This window comes from Condylura cristata, unplaced genomic scaffold (genome assembly GCF_000260355.1).
Source record: "Condylura cristata isolate star-nosed mole 26May11 unplaced genomic scaffold, ConCri1.0 scaffold00029, whole genome shotgun sequence".
NCBI classification, from domain to species: domain Eukaryota; kingdom Metazoa; phylum Chordata; class Mammalia; order Eulipotyphla; family Talpidae; genus Condylura; species Condylura cristata.
Genome location: NW_004567130.1, coordinates 19,263,949 through 19,279,578, shown reverse-complemented (window position 1 = coordinate 19,279,578; position 15,630 = coordinate 19,263,949). Strand labels below are relative to the sequence as shown.

The window sequence follows — 15,630 nt, the reverse complement described above, 5'->3', positions numbered from 1 at the left end:
TCCAAGAACTGACCCCTGAAAGGCTGAGATCCCGGCCACAGTCACTGCTTTGGGAAATCAACGACTCCTCTTTCCCCCAACTTCCTGCTGGGAAGCAGGGTAAAATCTCAGCCCTCCAGGGTCTTGCAAGAAACACATAGAAGCTATTGAGATAGTTCAGGTCAAAAGTGCTGAGCATCAAGGACCAGGACACACAGAGCCCCAGGGACGTAGCATAAACCCCTCCAGTGCTGCCTGACGGAGATCAGGCACTCCCACACGTTGTGGAGGCACAGCTCAGACAGACTGGGAAGGAGACTGCAGATCACCCCGACGGGGCTGTGAAGGGCTGAGGCCCTCTCATCAAACTCTCCGGGCCCGAAGAGGAACCGTCATGATTCCATACGCTCCCCAAAGAGGCCCCTCACCTACAAAACCATGGCCTAGCGGGTCCCTTGCACCAGGGACAGGCCACGTCAGTGGGTTCAGTGCGACAAAGGTGAAAACTGGAAACCCTAGTTGGGAAGTGTGTTCCAGAGCTGCCTAACTGGAGTACGATCATCTGAAACAGACCCGAGTCAGCAGCCGCGCTCCTTACCCAGCAACTCGTACAGAGAATTCAGGATGGACTTCCAGGCGGCGCCTGCCTCCCTCCCAGCCACGTCAGCGAAGTGTGCTGCGCTGCTGTACACATGCAGCCTGTCTATGCAGTCCAGCACCAGGCTGATCATTCCCTGTGGGGGAAACATGGCCATCACTACAGGGACCACAGCCGATGGGGAGGCTTCTGTGTTTTGGACTGGAAAATAGTGATGTGGCATCAATACTTTAAAAACTGTCTCTGGGCCCTCCCTGCAGGCGCAGTGGGTTAAAACGCAGCACTGCAAGCTGGCAGCAGCAGCTTCGAGTTCGATCCCCACCAAGGAGGGGGCCCCCAGGGCGCAACAGACCCAGACCCCTCCTGTCACCCCGCTGCCCTCTCAGCAGTGAGCTGTCAGTCTGCCTGTTCTGCTCCCCACTCTGTCTCTGGTGAAGCCTCTCACCCACCGCACCTCTGGCCTGTACCCAGCTCTGTGTGCATTAAAAAAAAAAAAAAAAACTTAAGACAAAAAACGCTGTTGATTAAAACTTTTAAAAGCCTGTCTCAAAACAAGTCTGTTAATTATATATAAAAAAGTAACGTGATTTATGTGAAGGACAGGTAGAAACACAGTGCATGTGAAATGAAATGTTCTTGAAATAAGCCAAATGGCTTTTTAATCCTGGGTGCTGTTCTGAAATAGAAGCAGGAGAACAATATAGAAAGATGTATTTATACCTATACCTGCTGGGGTAAGGCTCGAACTGTGACTCAATCATTAGTGTCATTGTGCAGGTGAAGCAGTCCAGGGCAAAGCACCCCCAAATCTACCACTTGGGCAGCGGGTTATTTTTATCCGAAAGGATGGGCCTCTCCACACCTAAATCTTTGGCATATGGATGATGTCAAGCTAAGGTCGATCAGGGCCTGCCAGCTCAGGGAACCACACAGGTGGGGTGCCAGTGTGAGTGTCAGGACTGGTGCCCTGCGTCGGGAGTTCCGTGGTAGACACCGAAGTCTAGTGGCAGCTCAGGCCAGCTCAGCAGTTAGCCCCATTGTTCTCGATGCTTACTGTCTGTGGAGTGAGGCGTTTGTCAGGGTAGTGGAGAGCCCCATCATTTAAAATTAACCCCCAATACTAGGAAATAAGCTGCAGGAACCCTCCAGGGGCGGTTCCGCATCTCTGCTTCTCTCGACCTAAGGCTGCAGAGATGTCAAATGGAAGACTTTGCAAAGGCAGGAGCAGAGCGAAAGAGTGAGTCTCGGGAGACGCTACCTCTTCCTGGAAGAGGTTCTGCCGGTTCTTCAGCGCCCGCAACCTGTTCTGCTTGTCTTCGTGCTCCAGATGCTCGTCCGGCGGGTGGAAGTAGCCGATCAGGTCCTGCAGACTTAGGCTCACGCTCTCGATGGGCAAGTCTAGTGGCGAAGTCTTGGCCTTTTTGCTGAGCGCGTCAAGACCCCTAAATAGAACAGCAAGCATGTCGCTACGTGGGCGGTTGCCAATGTCACCGTTTTGTTGACTTACTTGTATTATTACTTGTTCTGTTTGGTTTGGTTTGGGGGAAGGAGCTTGACAGGACGATAGGAAAGAAAAACCCATAGGATAGATTTCATCACTCTTCTCTTACAATCACAGAACAAGTCAACTCAACATTGGTAAGGAACTAAAAGCCCTGCAACCAAGGAGATCAAACTCACTTTTGTGGCCGCCACCCCTGGAGATGCGAGTGGACATTCCTTTCAGTCCACCCATAAAGGACAGAGCCAGAAAGTAAACCTCAACGAACTGGGCAGCATTCAGCCTTTAAAGGTTGCTGCCCGATCACATGGCATTAGCTATAGCAGGAAGTTCTCTGGGAGATCCTCACAAAGCTGGACGCTAAATAACTACTGGTCAAAACAGCAGTGGAACTGAAAGGGCAGCACACCCTGGTAACTCCTCTCCCCCCTCCTCCTCTAGCCTACGCCCCCGTTCTTCCACGCAAGAATAAATAAAAAAAAAAAAAACTGGGGTGTCACTAAAGATAGAAATCTCCAGAAGAAAGGCCTCAAGTCAATGATGTCAACCTTCACCTTAGGAAATTAGGAAAGAAGAACAAATTAAAACTAAGACATGAAGAAGAAAAGAAATAAAGTCGGGAGCTGGATAATCTTTTTATAATAAACTGTGGATTCTGTAGCCATTGCATTTTTATCAGGACTGGTATGAGGAATAGAGTATCTCAAGGAACCCAACGACAAACTGAATTTCAGTCCGAAGTAGCAAATATATACACAGAGAGCACTTTTGCCACAGGCCTGAAGTCTCCTGCCTGGGTCCCCAGTCAGTTCAACGATTATTAGATTCTAAAATTAACTGTCCAAATCAGAGATGCTTTAACAAAGGAGCCGAGTACCGGCCTGAGTACAGAGCAAACACCGCACAGAGGTCACCTCCAAGGAGAACTCCAGAGTGTCGGGCCACACAGCAAGTGTCAGCTGCCCACAGTATCAAGACCCCGAGTGGGACAGCAAGCCCGCGCACTCAGGCCTTTCTGAGGCAAGGTCCTCTTTCTCATTATTGGAAAAAGGTGAGTCATTGCTTCCAGTGGAATCTCACAGAGCCCTCAGAACACTGACGCTACATTATCATTGAAAAGAACTGTCCTCACAGCTAAAGGAATCAGCACTGCTGGATACAACTACATTTCTATGAGCATGTTAGAGATTCATGATGACTTTTTTCTATCCTTATGGAACTGATTGCATAAAAACTAATGTAAGAAGAAAAGTTAGCAAAAAAACTAATGTAAAGAAGAAAATGAAAAATGCTAAGTTGAAGTGACTAAAATGTTGTAGTCTCCAATCAGCCCTGCCTGATATCACTAACTTTATACTGCATTAAAATGTAAGAAAATTTATTTATTACTAAAATGAGTATTGTATATCGACATCACAGTAAGTACAAGTACTACTTAATACAGAAAAGACTTCAAAATATTTGACTCCTAACCCATCTGATAACAGTTAGTTTAGATGATAAAAAGAGGTAAATCTGAAAATAAAATGAAACTGATTTTGTACACATTCTTTGGTTTTATAAACTATGTGCTACATGGATGGTTTATTAAAAAAAAAAAAAACCCGGAATAAGTAAACATTTATATAATATGAAGGTATTTTACAGTACCAAATCAGGATTTATCAAGTAAAATACTGTAAAAATTTTTTTCAACATTCTTTCCCAAACCAACACATTGGGAAGCCATTTGTAATTCATGTGTGATAAAAGGAAACTAAGATCGCTGACATAATAAAAGTTCATAAAAGCCTAAGAGGATCTTAATGAGAAACACTGTCGAGAAGGAAACCACATAAACTGTCAAACAGCCGAAGCAACAAAAGAAAATGCACCTTATAAATCTATTGAAGAGGAAGACGGTGCTTCGGATGACACGAGCCGTGCGTGACTCTTCGTGCTGAGACCTAGACAAATTCAGGCCGTCATCCATGTGGCCCTCGTGATGCATGATCGCCTGGAAGACAGCAGAGTGAGGCCGTTACCCCCGGACTTCTGTTTTTCCCAGAGTTAAAAAGATGCACATTCGGGGCCTCCCTGGTGGCGCAGCAGGTTAAAGCGCAGTACTATGAAGCCGCTGCAGCACGAGTTCGATCCCTGGCCAGGGAGCTGACCCACAGGGCATGGCAGACCTCTCCTGTCCCCCCGCTGCTCCCCTCAGCAGTGTGCTTCAGTCCATCTGCCTGTTCTGCTCCCCGCTGTCTCTGAGGAGTCCTCTCACCACCACCCCCACCTCTGGCCTGTGCCCAGTTCTGTGTGCATAAATAAATATTTTTAAAAGATGCATATTTGAAAAAGGTGAGGCGTTACAATACAGAGACTCAGGGCAGGCGCAGGGGCTGTAAACCGTTGTGGACTGTCGCGCACAAGGGAAATAAGTGACAGGCCACTGTGCTGAGGAAGGGACGAGCACACATGGACACAACTAAGCCCATCGCCTCAGGGGCAGATTCCGCCTCAGGCCTGCCCAGAGTAAGAACAGGCCACACTAAACAGCACAATGGCCGCGAGCACTTATGCTGGAGTGAGCCCATGTCGTACTGTGAACCTGGTGGACACAAACATGTCTGCCGCATGACATTCCTTCCCAAGGTCTCACATCCGCAGAAAGAGCAGCTGCCTTGGTATGACTCTACGCACTGTGACACTTTGGGGTTTCGGTGTAAAACCAGGAAATACAAACAATGTAAACCCAGCTCTATGCACAGGGGGGAAGAGAGAGACAGAGCAGGAAAGACTGAGAGAGAGAAAGAGGGAGAGAGAGAGCGGGAATACACACAACAGAGAAATTCACTCGTGACGCTTGAGAACAAACGAGGCTGTGAGGTAAAGGCGAGAGAGGCCGAACGCTAAGGTCACCTCTAAACAGAAGCGCTGGCCGATGGGCTGGGGCTGGGTAGCGGGGCGTACGGCCATTTCTAAAGGAAGGAAACGCCGGCATGTTGCGAAACCAGGGGATGGCTGGAGACCAGCCAGAGGGTAGGGCCGTGGGGCAGGAGCTGGTGAGGCGCGGCAGGAAGGCAGCGCGTTGTTATCAAAAAGTGCCCCCGCTCCTTTGTGAGTGAGAGGGGAGAGAGAGGCCTGCAGGCTGGGGCGCAAGTGCACACCCCATCCAAGGGCAAGTTCTGCACCAGCGTGGGCCACAAAGAGCGCTAGCGGGCCAGGCGCGCATGGAGAAGAGAACACGTCTCTGCCAAGCACTGCAGCGGCACTCTGGCGTTCGGCAGTGTCCGCCCGCAAACGCGTCTCTTCCCAAAGCCAGTGCTGAGAAGGGAGGCTCAGCGTGCAAATAAGGAGCTGTACTGGACACTTCTCTGAATGCAATGTTGGCTACCTCGCTTGTCTTACTTTTCTGGTTTTTAATCATCAGATGATGGCTGCTCTACATAGCGGTTTTTTGGTTTTGTTTTTTTTTAAAGATTTATCTATTTATGCACTCAAGAACTGGGGTGCCGGGGCTGAGAGGATTCACCAGAGCCAGAGTGGGGAGCAGCACCGGCGGACTGAGGAAACACACTGCTAAAGGGAGCAGCGGGCAGGTCGGGAGAGGTCTGCTGCGCCCTGTGGGTCACTCCGTGGTCGGGGAGCGAACTGGTGCTGCAGCAGCTGGGGCAGCCTCACAGGACTGTGCCCCCAAGGAGGCTAGGGAGGTTTCCCCAACGGTGTGTCCACATAACCTACCTTGCGCTGGATGGATCCCATCCGCACGGACTTCACATCCACGGACTGGTACGTGAGCCACAGACCCGTGTTCACGTGTTGGATGTAACACACCGAGTCCCCATATTTTATTTCGGACGTGCCCATGCCATCGACTTCTTTTCGCACCCCCACATCCAATTTTTCCTAAGGAGAAATAATGAGCACATAGGCAAGGCTTTTAAAAGATTTTTGGCTTCAAAAGAAATTTACCTTGTTATACACACGTTCCTTGAAAAAGTCGGCCCTCTTTGGTCCCCTGAAATTATATTAGTCAGATACACTAGTTTCTACTGAAAAAAAGAAATTGCAAAACATAAATAACATATTCTTCGCTCATATTAATGGCAAATTATTTTGGCTATGACACATGATTTTATATTGTTTAATAGCAAACTCCAAACAAGAAATACTTCACATGAGAAGTTTAAGCTTCACTTTCACTCCAGATTATTTTTTTTTTCATTATTGTTAGTTAAGAATATAAATCTAGATGAGCCCTCCCTGCTGGGGCAGTGGGTTAAAACACTGTACTAAGAATCAAAAGTTTCTTTCGGTTTGGTTTGGATCCCCGCCTATCCCAGAGGAGATCCACATGGCATGGCAGACCTCTCCTGACCCGCCCGCTGCTCCCCTCAGCAGTGTACTTCGTCAGTCGGCCTGTTCTGCTCCCCACTCTGTCTCTGGTGAAGCCTTTCACCCTCCGTATCTCTGGCCTGTACCCCAGTTCTGTATGAATAAATAAATCTTTTTTAAAAAAGAATATAAATCTAGAACACAAAGAATTCACTTTTAAACCTAACATCTTTGAACAAACCAGTGAAGTCTCAGTTTACTTATATGCAAATATAGCTAACAAGAAAATTTCTCCCCAAAATCAGAAAAAATAAGATGATGTAGGTAAAGCTTTCAGCACAGAATACCTGTGATAAAATAAATACTGTGATAATTTAACTTTTAACCATGAAAATTGTGTTTCTATGGGTGATGACGATGCTAAGGATGTAAAGGATGATGTGTCGTGAACTTACAGAGGTTGAAATGCTGTTTCCAGTTCTGTGTTTGCAGCTTGGACTACAGTCCAAACAGTCCTAACAGTCTGCACTGCGCTCCTTGTGATTTTTCTGAAGCAGCAATTGGCCTTCCAAGAGCAACTATTTACTCTAATGCCCTATTTATTTCAAACCTTCCGACATCATGTTCCTTCTCCATTCTTACTCTCATTCTCAGTTCTGATACTTAGGAACTTACAATGTCTTCAAGTTCTGAATCTCCCTTAAAATAGCAGAGGAAAAAAGCACAACTAATGTTTCTTTGGTGGTAGTACATCCCTTTGGTAATTTCTTGCTCTTCTCCTTGATCCAACTTTCCTTGTCAAATTTTTCTTCTAACCTTTGTTATTAGACTTTTTTTTTTACTTACTTATGCATACAAGAACTGCATACAAGAACAGGCCAGAGTTGTGTGGGGTGATAGGATTCACCAGAGAAAGAGTGGGGAGCAGAACAGACAGACCTACTGAAATGCACTGCTGAAGGGAGCAGAGGGCAAGACAGGAGAGGTCTACTGCACCCTGGGGTCCCTCCCTGGCTGGGGATCGAACCCGTGCTGCAGTGGCTGCGGACAGTTTCATAGTGCTGCACTTTAACCCATTGTGCCACCAAGGAGCGCCTTCATTTGACTTTTGTTTAATGTTTTGAAAGTTTAGGTTGAAGTAAAACTTATGTATGTTATGCAAGCAGAAATAATTCAAGTAAAATGTAATTTGGATATATTTTTTTTCATTTATACATTGCACTAATAATAGCAACGAACTGATTATGAATACTCCATGAATGGAAGAAAATTAAAAGTAAAATAAGTTGAAATTTCTAACACAAAAAGGTTACAGTCATATAAGAAAATGGACAATTCTGAATTGAGTTGAATTAACCATGTTGCAAATTACTTAAAACACTAGCTTAAGGATTTGCAAAAAAGTAGATAAATGCTGATCTCATTTTATCATAGAAAAACTACTCATCTATTATTCCAACCCTATGACTTGGAAAACTAACTTCTTAGAAAAAATGAAACGATGTTGTTATCTGTTCAGAATGAAACAATAATCCTCTCACATTCTGTTCTTCCTTTTACCAAGGACATGAGTATGTGCTCTACTGGTAGGACTTGGGATTGTTTTAGAAGTTGCAACGCTATAAAGTTATGTTTTGTTTGCCTTTAACTGAAGTGCTTCACAACAATCTCTAGATGAGAAGTTTTAACTGTGAAACTTCATGATGACAATGGCAGTAATTACTCTGACCCTCAAGTCGGGTAAGGCCTGCTGAAGTGGCATTGGGGGGAAAGGCACAATTATCTGAGTATGAAACAACAAAGTCCATGCATGCTCTTGTCTTCAATTTCCTATCATTTCTGGCATTTAAGTTTCCAACAAATTCGGTGAAAATAACCCAGGTACTTTGACCAGCCATCAAGACAGGCATAACGTGAATGGAGAATATGACAGCTGATGGAAGCATCTACCAAACCCAGAAGTCTCGCCTGTGCTGCTGGAATGGAGTGCGGGCAAGTAACAGTCTCAGCAAAACTGCACTAGCTGCGATGTACTTCCGCGAGCGGCCTCCCGTCACCTTGCAGATTTTTTTAGATGATTGATTGCTGCAGTGGGGATGATGGAGTGATAGAGCTGACGACTCCTCTCACAGAGAACCAGCAAAGAATTTGGAAAAGGTCCTTTTCAGAATCTATCTGAAGGAACATTTGAGAAATCCACGGGGCGGGGGGGGTGGGGGGCCTGAGGAGTGGACTTCTCTCTGACGATGAGCAGCACCCAGGCAATCTGATCAAGCATTCTCTTGCTGGGGGTACCCCGCTCAGTCAGCCTGTCGCTCAGGCACACAAGAGCCGAGCCTTACTGATTTTAGGTAGCAGAGGACACCGTTTAGGAATTGTAAGAAGCCCTGGACCAAAGCAGTATTCACAAAATGTGCTTATTGGCTGAATTCCCTTCTTTTGACTCAAATTCCGATCGACCGCCAACCGCAAACGCTCAGGGGAGGCCCTGATATTACATCACAGAGGGGTTCACTAGCTGATCAGTGCTGTGAGCAGCTGCCCCTGCAAAAGAGAGAGAAAAGTGGAATTTCTGTCTGGAAAAGTCACACACTCAGAGCCGTGGTTCATACTGGCTCTGCTTTGGGGCTGACTTCGGGTGACAGACCTCCTCAAGCACAGAATGTTTTTGTGTGCCGACCTCGTGCTGCTGCCATTATAAGGATCAGCACGAAAGCTGAAACCAAATAAGGCATCGGGGGAAAAAGTAACTATCGTAAGTGAAAGTCAAACTCATCAGGCAGCCACAGAGCAGAGACATTCTGTAAGGGGAAGGGAAAAAGGCCAGGGGGCGGTGGGGAAGAGCACAGGGACTACAGTGGTGTGTCCAGGGGAGGGTGGTGGGGATTTCAGGGGGAAACCGTACAGTGCACAAAAATGAAGAATGTAATGGATATATATAAATGTAATGGATATATTTTAAAAATAAAAAAAATTAAAAACTGAAACCTACTTTCTATATCATCTGTAAAACTGTAGTTGACATTATTTTCTATCATGCTATCAGCAAGCCTTGAGCAAGGGTTACTGTATTTTGAGTTTAATCTTTATTAAATATAGCATTCATGGGCCCTCCCTGGTGGTGCAGCGGGTTAAAGCGCAGCACTAAGAAGCTAAAAGCCACTCAGCATGAGTTCGATCCCCACCCCGGAGGTGACCCATGGCACGGCAGACCTCTCCTGACCCACCCACTGCTCCCCTCAGCAGTAAACCTCAACAGTCGGACTATTCTGCTCCCCGCTCTGTCTCTGGGGAATCCTCTCACTGCCCCTGCACCTCTGGCCTGTACCCCAGTTCTGTGTGCATAAATAAATAAATCTTAAAAAAAAAAAAAGTAGAGCATTCATCTCCACTGGTGACTTACTGTAACTATTTTGAAAATGAAACCACTGTAAGTTTTCCATTTTATTTTTCTGATATTTAATCAATCAGAGAATAACTGTAATAGATGAATATATGTGACAATATATAAATAAACAATTATTTTAGTAAAAAGGGCACTAGTTTTACTATTTGCATTCAAACTCTGGTCTGGCATCTAATGCATCTAAGCCTCGGTTTCCTCATCTGCAAAATGAAGATTAAAAATAATATCTCAGCTTCCTAGGGCTGAAATTTGATGAAAGGAAATAATGAATATACGATGCTCAGCATATATGTTACTGTTACTCTCCTCTGTTTATTATAAAACATCTTATATAGTATCTGAGCCAAGACTTAAAATCCCAAATAAAAATAACATACTAAAAATTATGTTTTCAAAATGTATTCTGTTGCTGCCAGCTGTTCCACACCCTTGTGACCTCACTGGCAATCTTATTTGAGGTTGGCATTCCAACAATGCAGTAGCAAACGGTTTCTGCTCATGGTGCATGGGAGAAAGAAAACTGGCAGAAAGTACCCACAGGAATATTTTACTGGCATTTTAAGCTGAAAAATAATTACATCGTGGGGGGAGTAGAATACTGAGGTGGTTGGCAAGACCTATCTTATTATTAAAACTGACATTTCGATATACTGAAAATAAAAGTGATGGTAAAAAAAACCTGAGTAGAGAAAGTGAAGAATAGGTCTAAGAACACCAACAAGTCAAATTGAAATCTCCATTATATAAAAATTTTTCCTTAAAAAAAACCCAACAATTATTTTGCATTATATACATGTATCAAAAAGCACTGCATACGTTTAATGTACACAATGTTATAAGTCAGTTACATCTCAATAAAGCTGGAGGAAAAATGGAAGAGATCTGCTACATTATAAACTATTTTCTACTATATTCAGTTTATTCTGAATACAGTAATCAACAGTTTTGATTCTTTGCTAAATCCTCAATTTGAAAGTGGCTGTTGAGTATTTACATCAATACCAAAGGAATCTCAAGGACAAGGGAAAGTCTGGAATTAATAAAACAAGCCTTTAAAGTCATCTTCATTCGCTTAGTATAAATGGTATTCTGATCTGTAGATTTTTCAAGAATGTACTAATACTTCCAAAGGTCTCCACAATGATAAGCAAGGCCAAGCTAAGATAAATGCTCATGAGATGGGTCATTTCAGAATTTCTAAAACTTACACCTAAGCACAAGATGTTGGTATTTTTATCTGACCTAGGAAAGCATAATTTTTCATCAGTGAAAACTTGATTTGTAAGGTATTAATTATGTTAATTATGTCAATAGTAATTTACAAAAGACATAGGAAACATATATGAGGGATCAAGAAAATATATTACATAAAGAAAACCCTCTGCCTTTCAAAATTTATACACTTACTATATAAAAGAAAATATTAAAAAATATATACTTTCCTTTAAGCAGGAATTCTACTTTTGTTTTATTTGGCTTCATGTTCAATACTATGTTATTATATAATTCTAGGACACCTTTATCACGAATGGGTTTTAATTGTATCTGGTTGCATCCTCCAATAAAAAACAGGTCTATATTTTGAATGTCCCAATGACTTCTTTTTTCACAACAAACCTGCCTGTATGTATTTATTTTCAGACATGTATTTCTGTGCTACATCATTTTTCTTGAGAGAGCAGTTGATAGTCACGTATTTTCAACAAAACTTATATATCAAATTGTGGTATGTTAACCCCAACAAGTTTTTTAAGAACTTATAATTACACTAATTGTTTTTTTAGAATCATGGACAACTTGCATTAAAGAAAAAAAAATTCTACCAAACAAAACTAGTTAAAGTATTACATACTAATCATAAGCCTTCTTTTGTCTAAGATGTCACACACAGTTTTAGGGTGTTTTCATTTCAATCACAGTTATATTTAACTTAGAGTTATTGGATATCTACAAACTTCTGAAAAATCACAAATTTTCACACCAAAAAATTCTATTCCATTCCAAAAATAACTGAACTATTCAAAATACAGTACAACGAGTACTGTGTATTCTAAAAGAACAGTGTGGCCAGAAGCATTCAAGATTACTATCACTGTTCCATGAAAGGTACGCCCCAAAAGTCACTATTCTGTTTTTTTAAGTTTTGTTGTTTTTTTTTTTTTTTTTTTTTGGTGTGTGTGTGCGTGTGTGTGTGTGTATACAAGAACTGGAGTAGAGGCCAGCCGTTCGGGGGGGAGGGGGGGTTGAGAGGATCCTCAGAGACAGAGTGGGGAGCAGAACAAAACAGGCAGATCTACTGAAACACACTGCTGAGGGGCCCAGCGAGGAGACAGGAGGGGTCTGCTGTGCCCCGGGGGTCCCTCCCTGGCTGGGGACTGAACTGGCCCTGCAGTGGCTGCGGACAGCTTATGGTGTTGTGTTTTAACCCTTTATGCCACCACAGAGGACTCACCATTCTACTTCTGACTAGCAGAATGGATTCTGAATGAACAGCTATAGCCATTATTTCTTGTAAGTCAGACATTGTGAGCAAGGATCGCTTTAGAAGTCTTTTTACCCAGAACAACCTAGTTAGAAGATGCTAACCATGATAGGAAGTTTACAGGGGAGTTTCAAAGAATTTGGGTGAGAAACCTTCACCTTCCAAGAGAAAAGAGAGTCAGGAGAAGCAAGTCTCTAGATGATTTCAACTCACTGAAAAATAAGCAATGTCTTTCCACCCCAAATGTGTCTAGCTTAGTTATATGGTCAATGTGAACGCCCATGATCTGGGGCCCTGGGTCTACTGCTACCTGGGTCTACTTTGGTACTTATGAGTTAGGATCAGGAGCTTGTCTAAGTCCTTGGGGAGGACACATGCACATGTGCTTGGATACACAAAGTACTTTCTGTCGCCGGAAATGCAGTCTGCATTACTCTGTGACCATCATGCGCTGACAGAGAAGCCAAAAGCTGCTGCTCTTGGAGACAAAGCAGAGAGCAGAGCAGTTTGGTCACTTCCCTGGCTAGTAAAAGTCACTGCATTCAGGCAAAAATAGAGAAATGATTCCAAAACTGCTCACTCTTGGAACAGTTTCCCTATTACGAGCATACAACAAACACTACAATGTGCCTAAAATTCTGCAGGTTTTGCACAAAGAAATTAACTTAAAACTTATAGAACATAAAAAGATATCACTGATGTATGACAAAAGTAGCAAGGATTTTTTTTTAATTCCCTGCTGATGAGTCACTCTGAAGCGAAACTCTCACAGCCGTTGCCCACATGCACACTGGCACTTGCTCCCAAAGGTTATCTGGCTGCACACGTCCAGTCACCAGGACATGACCAGAGTCCACTGGGCCACAGGCACCATGCTCTGGTGTGCGAAACCCTCGGAGCACTTTCCAGCCAGAAACGTTGACAGCTCTCCTCTGCTTTAGCCAAACAGTTCAACGCTCCGAAGAGAAGCGGCAATCAATATGCAGAAACACTTAGAAAAAGTGTTTCATTTACAACATGGAAAATGAAATAAGGGCCATAAAGAGGTAACTGAGTAAGAACGGGTTCTCTCTATAGAAAGTGGCATCATCGTTACGATTGTATAAGGCGATATAGGAATGTGAAAAGGGAAATGGGACATAATGTGTATAGGATGAGCGCGATTCAACAGTAAGTAATGTATTTGCTAGAGCTGCGTCTCTTATCCAAATTCAGTCGGGGGCGCAGTCAAGGTGGTTTGCTGTAGACCAGAGCTGTTTCTTACTGACGCCTGGCGCATGATTAAAAGTTTTCCTTTACCACACTTTCGTATCAACTTTAAAATTTCCTATAATGACTACTCAATATATCATTTAAAAAGTAATTTTAGAAAAAAAATAATGAAGACCTACCTTCTCTACCTTGGAGGAAAAAACTGTCCCTAATCTGCCAGGGATTGAAATTACAATTCTGATGTGATTTTAAAAATAAAACGGTGTTCTTGTACTCACCTCCCTCTTCACTACCTCCAACCATGTTATCACGCGCGACCACCACTGTGAACTAAACAGCGGAGCGTATGGCATCACGTGAGTAACAACCTTCATGCAGGAATGGCTCCCGAGAGGAGCGCCAGGGTAAGGCAGAGGGGGCCGGGCTGTGTTAAGGGGTGGCCCGGGAGCTCTCGATCCCTCCATTTCAGAGGAAACTGGTTCTTACACAATGGCCAAACCCAGACACAGAAAATCTGAGTAGAGTTTAAAGAAAAAATGTTCGTGTCTGTGAAAATTCCTTAAGAACGTTCACTCTACCTTGACAGAATATCAGTATCAGCAGAGATTTGGAGAAAAATGCATTCAAAAGTTGCACTTTGGGTCACACGTTTTGTTAACGCTTTTAAAAGCAGGCATTCCTCTTGGGTCAGGGTTCCCATTCGTAGGAATTCATCCTAAAGGAAGGCCTTCATAAAAGTGCACAAAACTCCCAGGGACAACGCCTCTGACCCAGGGATGAGCCAAGCAGAAGCATAAATGCACATGCCGGGCTGGCAGACGTCACCAGCATCACAGCGTCCACCGAGCTGGACACTGGCGAAGACTGAGACAACAAACGGAGTTGGAGTTGCATGTAAGTAACCAAAGAAATACGGACATGGTGAACCACCGTGGTTCGGGAAGCACGTTCTGCTGGAGTGGAACGGATGAAAAAGAATCTGTCTTGCATTTCTACCATGAAGGAAGTGCAGCGGAGTCAGACTTATAACAAATCCAGAAGCTGCTTTCAGTCTTACCTTGGAAGATCGAAAAGTGAATGCTGTTGATTTCACATCCGCTTTCTCTTTGTCCATGAGCAGGAGGTTTTTGTCTTCCAGGAGACTCAGGTATCTCCCTGTCGTGACGTGGCGAAGCCGGAAAGGCTGGCCCCAGCGGATGTGGCCCCCGCTCCACCTAGCGGACAGTGAAGACTTGACCCCGCCACACCGACCCTCGCGGGCGGAGGTGTGTGGCAGTGAACAAAGGCAACCCCCCCCCCCCGCTCTTTCAGTGAGCGTCCCCAAACCCTCACAGTGTTGGAGATACGAATTCCCGGAACACTACTGTTCTTCAGAATAATTAAGCAATGTCTGATATTACTCAGCTCGAGGTAATGCAAGTGAATTTAGCTAGGACCTTACGTGTCCCAGCATCCCCAAAGAACACAAAGAACTTGTGTCCCAAGCTAATATTTAATCACTAATCACAGATATACAAAGTCCGGTTTAGATACTTTGTGATTTACTACTTACAAATTTTGATGAATTTGCACACACGAGAAAGATAGTGTATTATACTCCTTACTAATTATGATTCATCACAACTCATATATATCAACTGGAGTATATATTTCCCTGGAAAACAAACTACTCCTACGCTTTCTTTTTTAATATTGTGGAACAATGACATCATTAAAAAACATATGGGGGAGAAAAAGAGAAATCAGAATCTAGAAGGTAAAGAGGAAAAGGAAAAAATAAAATAAAATATAAGAAACAAGAAAATATAAACCAAGATTGTAGAAAAATGGTAAAAAGTAGAGCTATTTTTTATTGAAAGCTATTTTTTCCGATTAGCATACCAATATAAATTTGATAAAACTAGTATTTACTCAAAATCAGGAATCCTCAGGATGTTTCTTAAGTTCTTGAGCGAACCATGATGTGCATATAGAAACAAAACGTAAACAAATGCACCGACACCAAACTACAAGGCTTCCTCCCAGGAAAAGAAACTCTCAGTTAAATGAAAAGGCACCCATTTGATGGAGGAAGTATTTGCTCATCATAGATCTGACCAAGGTCTGACATCCAGCGCATAGAAAGAAGTCATGCAACT

At 43.7% G+C, this 15,630-nt stretch overlaps 1 protein-coding gene across 1 annotated transcript in view; it reads right to left on the bottom strand.

The window, feature by feature from the left end:
* Positions 1-15,630, bottom strand: part of RYR2 (ryanodine receptor 2 (cardiac)) — a 385,785-nt gene that overhangs the window by 218,514 nt on the left and 151,641 nt on the right. The window contains exons 12-16 of the mRNA XM_012730855.1: positions 14,550-14,706; positions 5,799-5,963; positions 3,953-4,074; positions 1,836-2,019; positions 578-713 (exon numbers count right to left, since the gene is read on the bottom strand). Coding sequence (XP_012586309.1) covers positions 578-713; positions 1,836-2,019; positions 3,953-4,074; positions 5,799-5,963; positions 14,550-14,706 — 764 coding nt within the window. The remainder of the gene's footprint in view (positions 1-577; positions 714-1,835; positions 2,020-3,952; positions 4,075-5,798; positions 5,964-14,549; positions 14,707-15,630) is intronic.